The 11,357-nt window shown below is 33.1% G+C and overlaps 1 protein-coding gene across 1 annotated transcript; it reads right to left on the reverse strand.

The window, feature by feature from the left end:
* Positions 1–4,911: 4,911 nt before the first annotated feature.
* Positions 4,912–11,146, reverse strand: LOC129309844 (peroxisomal membrane protein PEX14). Its single transcript, XM_054951584.1, has 12 exons — positions 10,894–11,146; positions 9,394–9,626; positions 9,225–9,264; positions 8,883–9,061; positions 8,504–8,690; positions 8,283–8,372; positions 7,897–7,958; positions 7,712–7,754; positions 7,561–7,628; positions 6,498–6,542; positions 6,168–6,236; positions 4,912–5,643 (listed from the first exon to the last, which is right to left on the reverse strand). Exons 1-12 carry the CDS (start codon positions 10,949–10,951, stop codon positions 5,161–5,163), a joined length of 1,557 nt encoding a protein of 518 aa, XP_054807559.1. The 5' UTR covers positions 10,952–11,146; the 3' UTR covers positions 4,912–5,160.
* Between the last annotated feature and the right edge of the window lie 211 nt (positions 11,147–11,357).

Raw genomic sequence — 11,357 nt, forward strand, 5'->3', positions numbered from 1 at the left:
GATGGATGAATGTAGTTGTTAAGGTTATTAGGATTATAATAAAGGATGTAGTACATTATTTTGAGGTTGGATTTCAAATACCCTAATCCTGTATTGTTGAGTTTGTGTTGAATCCAAATTTTTGGGATGATTTTCTAGTGACTAGATGTTTATTTGAATATGGAGAAATATTTCTAAGGCTTTGGAATGGTAAGTTAAGGCTTGAGAATGATTTTTGATTTTTTAGGGTATTTTTTGATGAATTTAAGGAAATGAAAAGATGAAATTATGGTATTAGAGGTATTTTAGGGGTTAGGGTATGAATTAATATGTGAAAAGTTTAAATAGGATGCTAACCTTAAATTAATTAGTGTTAATTATGGGTTTAGTAGGCCTAGACTTCCTAAATCTATAATTAGAGTTGTTTATTGATTTCAAATTTGAAATTAATATTATGTATTATGAAAAATGTGTGTAAATTGTATTGATAAAGAGTGTGATGGAAGAGATATTGTAAAAGGAAACTTTGCTTTTAAGGAATAAAGATAACCATTTCTATTATATTATGGTATATGTTTTAGAGTTAATTATGTACATTTTTCTTATGAAATAATTGTGTTGGAAATCCATGCGTTGAAAATGAATATTAAGTGTTTTGAGAAAATATGTTGCCAAGTGGAAATAAATCTTGTCTATAAATGTGTTTGGCTTGAAAATATGTGTTGTGAAAGTATGTTCAATTGTATAAGTCAGTTGTGTATGGAAATTGTCACTACACATGATTAGTTGGTGCATGGTTGAGAGTTCTGTATGGTTCAATTATTCCTATGCGGTATACCCCCATTAGACCATTAGGTGGCATATATAACTTGGATTATCTTACTTTTAGCTAAGTGAGCTAGGGTACCTGACATGGTGTACAAAAGGGATAAGATGTTGTCATATCATACATTTGTGTTTATAAATTGAATATAATTAGTATGATAATGCGTTTTACTTGCCCACTTAGCAATTTACATGATTAATTGCATTGCATGAATCATGGCATATTAATTTTGGTTACTAGGATATTTGTGTCTCATTCCCTATAGTTAACATTTTTATATAAGAAAGCTCAATTAGAGGAGTACCGGAGGCTTGGACTTGGTGTATGAGACACCATTCCTCTTTAATTAGTAATATATACTTACCAACTTAAGGCAATTTTTGAATACATTTGCGCATGTTGACTCTATATTTTGATTGATTCTGCATATATTGCTATAAGGATTACTTGAATAATTTATGATTATATGATTGTGTTGGATAGCTATAACCCAACTATAACTTTACCTCATATGTGTTTAGAATGTGTTTTGTAATATGATATTTGATGTAGTTATGTTGTGATCAAGTGTAAACCATAGAGGGGCCTCTGATTGAGCAATATAAAGTGTTGTTCGGATCCATGTTGGATATTGATGATTAAATTCATATTTAGATTTAAATTGTCTTTGAAACCATGGTAGTTTATTTTGAGAAATATATTTTATTGTAAGAAAAGTTATTTCTACCATGGTTATTAAAAATGATTTTAATATGTAATTACCATAATGATATCTTTTCTATTATGATAGGGTTTGAAAATAATATATAAAGCTCTTTCTATTATAGCAAACCTTTATTTACCATGATAGTGTTGTGAAAAGGTAAGTTTTAGGGGCAATTACATTGAAGTCTCACATAAAAAAATTAATCACTGCAAGGTCCATTGACAACTGAACTAAACTGTATTAACAACACAACCAATTGTCAATGCAGTTTAGTTCAGTTGTCAATGAATCTTACAGTAATTAATTCTCTTGTATGGGACCTAACTATAATTCTCCTTAAGTTTTACTTTTTTAATATTATGGCATACATTTTTTTATCATGGTAAGTGTTTATTAGTCAAACTTTATTTATTAAATTATATTTTGTCAAAAATAGGTGTGAAAATTTAATACGTTATAATAGCCATATAAATTAATAAAAATAAATATAATTATTTATGTAAAAAATAGATTTGAAAAAACAACAAAAGAACAAAACACAATGTAAGCTTAGAGGGATTAGATTAATAAAAATTAAACTAATTTAATGGCTAATTTGTTCTCATTTATTTACATATAGGTGTTAGGAAAAATGATAATAAAATTTGTATAAATTATATAAATAATAATTTAATCTCTCAAAATATCATAATTTTGCTAAAGTCTTTAGAAAATTTTTTATCAATAAATTTTAAATTAAAAAAATTATTTTACCTTTATTGACAAGTTGTGATTTCTCATTCAATTATTGTGATTCTTTGAAGAAAGTTGTGAATGGAATTTGTTATTTTGAAAACTTATTCTTTAATAATAGAACTTACACTTGATAAATTATAATTTCTTATTTAACTTTTACAATTCATAGAATAAAAGTTATATTTTTTAAACAAAAGTTGTGATTATGATTTGTTTTTCAACAATAAAAATTATACTTAATAAATTATAATTTTTTACTTAACTCTTACAATTTACAGAATAGAAATTGTGAGTGGAATTTGTTATTTTCAATAAGGGTAAAATTATCTTTTCATTTTAAAATTTGTTGGCACGGAGATCCTTAGAAACTTCATTGAAATTATAACATTTTGAGAAATTGAATTATCATTTATATAATTTAGAGGGATTTTATTATCATTTTCTCTAGACGTTAAGTCAATATACATTGTACATTAGATTAATTAAAGATTCAATTTGTGTTTTAAAGCTTAAAAGACTAACATAATAATTTAAAAAAACATGACAAGTTAAATTGACAAAAATTAAACTTAAAAGATTAAATCAATAAAAGAGACAAATTTAAAACATTAAAAATTTCATTATCTCTATTAAAAGCCATCCCTGACTAGCCCTGGCTTCGTTATTAGAATCCATTCCTATTTTTAATACTAAATTTTGGCTAATTAATTTTACGAGTTTACTTACAAACAATACGGCTCAATGAATGGGAATTTATCCTTAATTGAAATAACTAAAGTTGATTTTAGGAAGGTGGGGAAAGAGATTTACTTGTATTTATTTAAAACTTATGTGATTAAAGTGTGCTTTTTTGTTTACTAATAAAGTTGAGCCTAATAAAAAAAATTAATTTCTCATAATATGATGAATTGAGATTTAAATTTTCATTAAAAAATTTTTATATTTAATATTTAATAATGTTTTAAATAAAATTAGCATGATAACAAAAAGTTAACCCTTTTTTCACTTTCCAATAATGTTTTTGCGCATCTAGGCCACATATCAAATCAGCATGACTGCCAAAAGAAAACACATTCTCATTTCATTACATAAAAGTTACCGTGCATGATATGATATCTATTATATTTTTAAATTATTATTTTGTTATAATTATTCATATTCTTTTTCATTATTATTATAAAATATGAAAAAATGGACTCGTACCATTTGCAAGTTGTGAACAAAACTGCGCGTCTGAATCTCAATCTTTTTTCTATTTTTTTCCCAAAAAAGCACAAAAAACATCTTGAATCTTGTATTTGCACGCATATTTAGTTTTTTTTTTCTTTTTGTTTCATTATTTTTTTTAATCATATTTTTCTTTTTACAAGGGAAACTAACCTGTAAAAATTCATGACGATGGTAACAGTCATTTAATAGGATAGGTTAGAAGCTAATGGGTTGGAAAAATAAATTAATTGCATGCTATTTCGAAGAAAAAGATGCATTCCTTCGTCCCTACCCTCCTCTCCATTATGGCAAGCCAACATTGGACATCCCTCTTCTCTCCCTTTTGTCATTTTCATTCATTCTATGAACTGACGTTGACACTCGTCTTATTTTCCCACAAAATCACAATCAAATTCTGATTATTAATTCTTCAAAACATCATTCCCAAAATGAAGTTAGTGTTGAGAAAAGTATGAAGCTTATCCATATTTCAAGCACCTTAAATGGTCAAAGATAACCCATATCCATGCTAGAACTAGAATTAATAAACGTATATAAAAAATTTTAGATTATGCTGTGTACTGTTTGTTCTCTAGCATGGGAGGAGTACATAGTCTGCTATTTCCTCAATACCCGTCTTCAGTACAGAATTCGAATCTCAAGTTGTGATCCCCTTTTCCTTGCTTTTGCGCAAAAGTTTCTTTCCTCATTTCGCTCTTTCCCATTTGCCCGTGCGAATGAATTTCCATGCAACCAAATCAATGAAGAGAGGAAAAACTACGAGTGACCCAAAAAGTTTGGAAAGAAAAACGTACATCAACTTTGCCGGCTGTTCCACTTTATGTTTGGTCTCTGACTATATTGAAAGAGCAAAGCTGTGATTTATTCTACGATAAGCTCACACCAACTGGCTACTAGTTCACTCCTTTGCTACAGCGCGTCCATGTGGAATGTACACGGGGACGTTCTTTGTTATCCAAAAATAAAAGCATCAAATCATAAATTAAAATTGAGAAGCCTGCAGGCTTTGTATGTATGTATGTATGTATGGAGCAGAAGCCTGCAGCTTTCATAGGCCGGACAGTGATAACAGCGGACCATCGGTCGACAAGACCTTATAATCGGGTGCTTAAGAACTGGGAAAACCATCTGATTCACCGACTAACTTGGCTTTCGACATGCCTTTGGTCAGTGCTTTTAAGTAGACCTCGCATTACCATAAGAAGCATGCTTGGATGTCACCGGTAAATCTTCTTAATATATATCGTTTTGGCCCAAAAAAAAAAATCTTAATATATATACATGTGCGTGCGCACGCCAAAGAACTTTATATATCTTTTCTTGATTAACGTGGTCTACCTAAGCTACTTCGTTTCGTTCTCATCCGCGCTTCATTTTGTGCCAGTAAAGGTTTAAGGCAACAAATCGATAATGGAATGATCAAGATTTCTTAGACTACAGGTCTACAATAACATTCATTGATCATTGCTTGATACAAATTAAAATATTATTCTGTCATATGAAAATATGCACGTATCTTGTATTGATGATTGGCCAAAAGTTCAGACAAGGTATGATTATATAAAACAAAGGTTCTTTCAAGCTCATCCTGAACTTTGGACAACTGCTACCAACTTCACAAAGCGATGAATCAAGCTAATTAAGTAACATGACCTGACCTGGCTTTATTCCTCTTCGTAGTTGACTAATTGACTTCCTGAGCTGTTTGTATCTCACCAGATTTGGGCATTGAGCTGAGTCCGCTGTCAACTGTAGCGCCTTCGGATTCAGACGTTTTTGGGATGTCTCGCACCTCATCAGACATGTCTGAAGAATGGGCTGCTGACAAATCATCTCGCACCTGTTCCTTCTGAGCCACCGATTTGGGCCGTCTAATGGCTTCAGCAGCCTCTGGCATTGCTATAGGAGGAGGCTGAGGTGGAACCCATGTGCGTCTGACTGGCTGCTGCTGCTGACGACTAGATGGAACACCATTTGGTTCTGCACCGTGCTCATTGCCATCATCTATCTCGCTGATTCTAACATTTTTCCGTTGCCACCAGGGAACTGGAGCGTCACCATTCACTTCAATGGAGGTGTCTTGAAACTTGGAATTCAAGTCTTCACCACTGACCCAAGGTTGAAGCATTTGGGTTTCAGTGCTTTGCACATGACTAACCTCCCAAGGCTGCACAAGAAGAGTGGAAACAAGTAATCAGTTTCAGTTTCATGTGTAGTTATGCAGCTGGGAAATGAATGTCGAGAATTCTAAGTTTCTACTTCATAACAAAGATCCCATCAATTATGCACCAAAACGAAATGCATTCATTATTTGATGGGTTCAAATGTTTAATTAAAAGCCGCCTTTCACGTCCAATACATGAAAACTTCATTACTCAAGCGATCCTGCCTCATCTTAAATTAAAATAAAATATCACTGATAACTAATTCAATCGAGAAATTTCCATAACAATGTCCTTGATGGTCCAATCATTAGACATACTATCTTCACATGGTCATCACTCATCAATCAAATCTATAAACCATTGATACTGCCAATGAGCATTCAGATGATCACTCTTCAAAGATAAACTGATATAAAGTTCAGACATTTTATCTTACGAGAAGTAAAAATAATGTTCTCAAGTTCTTTTATTAGACAAATCGTAAACCTAAAATATTGAGGAACAAATATATTTGGGAAGAAAAAACCTTGGCTCTTGGTGCCATGCGAGGATTTGATGGTTGTTGATTTGGATTGGGGGGGCGATCATCAATATCCTGCATCAAAGCCAAAATTATATTTTACGAAGGAAAAAAGAAAAAATAATAACAATAACCACAGAAAAAATGCTAAACCCAATATTTAATAATCTCAATTACTAGCCACACTTTTCTAAGTTCCCTTATTCCCATTAATTTTATTATTATATGTCACATCAACCAACTTATTGTATTAAATCCATGACGGAGAAATGAGGTAGGAAGGCTAAAGTTAAGTGTACAACTAGATTACTGCAATGTTGAGGATAGATAATTTACTCTAATGTTCGAAGGCTTCTCCCCTCTCTGGACCATGGCCATTATCTGCAAAATATAATGAAAACAGTATGGGAATCTTTGCATATTAAAAAGAATTACAACGTACATCTGTTAAAACTATCACATCAAATATGGGGGAAAAAAGGAGCAACTAATCGTTGAACTACTAAATTTTAGGAAGTTATCAAAGCTGAGGTACTCAACAGTCACCAGTCTTAATAGCGGACAAGAGCAGCTTTGCAAGTCAAAAGTGCATTCGATTTTATTTTTCCTAAGCAAAAATTCACGACAGACTACACATCTTAAACCAATAAGCCTACAGGCAAATCTGGTCTCCATGGTGAGCCCTACAGGCTAGAAGGCTTGATCTTAGGGCTCCTAGGTCAATGTTTGTACCAAAAGGAAGAATTTTTTTAATTAAAAAAAGGTCCAAGAGAAGTTTTAGGCAAAACATTGAAAAATCAGGAGGAGTCGGAGGGAAGCCTAAATGCTTGATTTAAAATTTGATGTACACACTAGAGTCATTCAAATTTCACATTGATGATCACTGCAGGTAATCATAGTTATGACCTCTGAGAACCAAACCTGCAAAGGCTAAAATTGTCAAAATATTGTCAACAAGTGTATTCAATCAAGGTTTGTGGCATTGTAGGCCCACCATACAAGATCAATATAAAGAAAGCTTAGGATGATTTGACATATAACTTCATATTGGGAAAAAAAAAACATAGTACGGACGAAACCTTATCAATAACCTAGTTCGCACAACTAGTTGAATAACCTAATCCAGCATGCCTAATTAGCTGTGTTGAATCGGTCATTTTCCAAAGCACAACTAAAAGAAAAATGCATGACACATTATTGAAAAAGTAAAAATAAAATAAGCTTCAATCTAGAGCCAAAGTCCAAAGTATTTCCTTCGCATAAATTTCATTTTAGATGACAAAACCAGTTATTATCGTCTTCAGTGAAATGATTCAAAACGCCATGCATTTGGATATCATCCCTTGAAGACAAGGAGGTGAAAACAAAAGACAATAGGAAAATCAACACAATGACTTGCCTCCATATATGACTTAGGATGGGGAGCAGTAGATGGTCCAGTAGAAGCAGGTGTTGATGAATAGCTCCCTGCAAATGACAATATAATTATAGGTGAAAATTCAGATTTTCGTAAGTTAGAAAAAAATTAGATTTTAGTTAATGTACCTAACCTGAATGCATGCTATAGTCCACCTTGCCATTTGCAATCACTTGCTGCATAGATGATAAGAAAAAAAAATATTACTGTCAAAACTCAACTTATTTTAGACAACTAAATAAGGATAAGAGAAGGCATGCCCAAGTTTGAATCGAATTCCTGAAAGAGTAGCCATCTATGCATATATATATTACTGACCTTTGAACTTGCTTGAGTGACTTGGTGGTCCTCATGCTCCAAAAGAACAGCTCCACTAGAAGCTAGTGTTTTTTGCAGAACAGAAACAGATGAGAATCAATATAATCAATGTGCTGAAGAATGGCAAAGAAGCTATCAAAATTTTGCCAGAAAGTAATAACAGATACGCAGATAAGCAAAAATGTTAGGGCAGAGCTCAGTAAAATCCCTGAGTTTTATATTCCCAAGTTCGCCTATCACACAAAATTGTGCATTCCTGACAGATATACTAATGCAAGTACAATTGATGAATTAAAAACCAAACTATTTGTTCAATCTTATATTGTAGGTGACACTGTTCATCTTATCCTGACAGATGAAATAGGCAATCCAGGTTCCAAGAGTACCTTCCAATCTTCTTATAGCATTAGTCATCAACTTCATTTCTTGTACTTGCTTGTCGACAAGGCTCACGAGTTCTCCAAAGTATCTCCTCTCTGCAGATTATTAAACCAGATGTTGCAGCAAACAGAATCACAACTCAAAAATCAAAGATGACAAGTTAATGTGGAACCAGACAAGCAAATCTAAAAAATTATTATCCTAATTTATGTTGAATCAAAGTCACCTTCACTTTGTGAAACCAGCATTTCCTGGCTAGCTTTTGCCACATCTGCAGCTGCAGCCGCAGCAGCTTTTGCAGCTAGTGCTGCTTCTTCTGCTAAAGACGGTTTTGAGACTATTTTCTTCAATGGTTCATCATCTTCCAATACAACCTTGCGTATCCAAGATTTTAATCGAGGAAGAAACGAATTCTATAAAAAAGCACAAACTTCCAGATATTACTGAAAATGAGGCTCAGACCAAAAGAGAAAATATTAATGCATATAAAAGTACATTAGGTACAAGAAAGGATGAATTATTAAAATAGTGAACAGGCCAACGCAATATGCTTTTATGCCTTAGGATACTAGTTTAAATAGCATACAGAGGTCACCAACAGATACCTTTATTAATAAAACTGTTCCAGCACTTGAAGCGGTAAGAAATCCAATTGCTATAATGGCTTGGGACCAGTGAAATCTGGGATATGAAATAGCAGTACCAGTAGAAGTAGATGCGCCCTGCTGCACAGTCTGTGCCAAGTTTTGTTGCTGAACGTTTGATGATGTCTTCAGCTGCCCATCTGTGAGTGTTTCATTAAGTCATGTAGGAAATGGTGAAAGAATCAGTCCAGCTGTAGTTAAACATAAAAACTTATGGAGACTTTCTCGGGAAGTCTAGCTGAGCTCAAAAATGAAAGAAAGGAAACAGAAGCCCAACTGCTACTTCAATATTAGACATTTCACCTTTATTTTCACCAGATGTCAGCACATTTGGAGGTGAATCCTGTGATTTGCAGGGAAAGCAAGAATTAAAACATAAGCAAGAATTAAAACAGAAGATCAAACCAAAGGAGAAAATAAACAGGTTGTGTTGTGTAGAAAAATGAGCAAACTGACCAAATGACAAGCTTACCGGCACACGGCGAAAGGCTTCATCTATCTCCTCCTTTGTGAGGCCCTTCTTCTCCAGAAATGATCTCCGGTATAAGACAGGTGAGCCTCTAACTTTTGGGTGCGATAGAAATTTCACAGCATTCTGTACTTCCTCTTCCCGCATAGGTTGTGGGTTCACAAATACTGATGTTGAATTCTGTTTTACAGGCTCTTCTTGGGGCTGATCAACATTTGGTTGCATAGTTTCAGGACCTAAACCCCCAAAAAAGAAAGCCATCAAATCAATTTTATCATTTACCCAAGTTGGCATAACTTATATCTTATTCAAAACATTCTGCCAGCAGCCCAGCACATCCAATCAGTTATGCCAACATTCAGCATGACAAAATGGAACAAAACAATGTAGGAAAGGCATCTGATATTATTGGAAGTAAATTTAGTTGTCCTTCAAACAGAAAATGTAAATATCTCAGAATAAATTAAAGATTTGGATTTCTTATGTCGATTAAACATGTCTTAAAATTTATTTCCTTCATAAAAATTCTAATAAGACTTGAAATTCTTTATTTACCTATTCAACAATGTTGAACACCTTCCCCTTCTCCATCTTGATTTTACTTCCATAGAAGGACCATCTAGGATGAAAAATCTAAAGATTACCTTAAATTTTCTAGTTATATTCCCTAGTAGAAAAACTCAAATACAGAATACAAGTATTCATTCTGCATTGCGCCATTTCCCTGAGGAAATAATGCACGAATATTCCAAGAATTTCCGTTCTGATTGAAACAGCATGTCAAGCATTAAGGCACTCCCCCAACCCAAAAAAACAACATCAAGAAAAAAAATGACTCAGGATTGTCGCCACAAACTACCAGCTTATTTTCAAAAAGTAGGGTAGAGCTTCAGAACTCAATAAACGTAGCTGAGAATAGGAATACAGAATACTCTAGTGGAATACTTAAAATAGTAAATGCGCTTAACAGAGATAGTATTAAGAAGATCATTTTGGTGGTGCACAGTATGAAACTATGCTAAGGATGACGATCAAGATGTCTGGATTTAATAAACCCGAAGGAGGGGGCAATAAATTTCACAGGGTGCAACAGAACAATAAATGATGTGATATTGAAATTTCCATTAGAAAGTCAATTAAAGTTAAGAAAATCACTAGGAAATTACGATTCTATCTTGTAAGGAAATTGACAATTGGTACCAAAATATGTGAAGAATACAACAAAAAGTTCTTTTCGGCGTTGAGTATAATAGGATAGACAAGAAAGTTCTTGCAGAATAGAATTATCAGAAAACAGGAAAGACTGTACTGAGATCATGATTAAAGATTTAGCTAGAAGCCATAATAAACGCATACGACAGCAATTAAATGAATCAAATCATATACTATTCATCAAACTTCTTTCCCACTTTCTGAGTTCCTAGACAGCCGGACAAAACATTCAACTCAGGGCCTACCAGAGTAATAACTTAGAAAGAGAGGGCGAGAGAAAGGAAATCATACCCGGGTTTCGAAGTTTATCGTCCGAAGTATTGGGAGGAGCTGCCGATTGAGTAGCCATGCTCACCTACTAGTTGAGCAAATATCTTTATCTATATATATCTGGGTACGTATTTCCTGGAAGGTGAAGAAGATTGGAGGATCAAAAGGAAATTGGAGAAGAGAAAGGAAGGTTCGGGGTTTTAATCCCCTGCAATCGTATGTAATGCTATCGTAGGCCAGGGGCAAGGGTACAATCTCCGCTGAAGAACACCAAAATTATGCACAGTTGCTGATAATTCCATGTGCGCAATCCCTCATCTCATAAGCCCAAAAAAAAAAAAAAGTTAGAATCATAAATTGAAAAATTACTTTTTTTTTATATTCAGGTTTATTCAAATTGGCTCAAATAAATTTAAAAAATTTTAAGGGACCAGATCAAATACCTGAATAAAAGTTCAATTTTTGTAAAAAAAAAATTAACTATT

This window comes from Prosopis cineraria, unplaced genomic scaffold, assembly GCF_029017545.1.
Source record: "Prosopis cineraria cultivar Desert tree isolate PC_DT_omini unplaced genomic scaffold, ASM2901754v1 PC4, whole genome shotgun sequence".
NCBI lineage: Eukaryota > Viridiplantae > Streptophyta > Magnoliopsida > Fabales > Fabaceae > Prosopis > Prosopis cineraria.

Excerpts from the sequence above, each read along its gene's own strand:
- LOC129309844 (XM_054951584.1), bottom strand. The coding sequence starts at position 10,951 with ATGGCTACTCAATCGGCAGCTCCTCCCAATACTTCGGACGATAAACTT. Across the intron at positions 7,629-7,711 it reads GGACTATAGCATGCATTCAG|GGAGCTATTCATCAACACCT; the intron begins GTTAGGTACATT and ends TGTCATTTGCAG. Across the intron at positions 6,237-6,497 it reads AGAAGCCTTCGAACATTAGA|GATATTGATGATCGCCCCCC; the intron begins GTAAATTATCTA and ends GCTTTGATGCAG.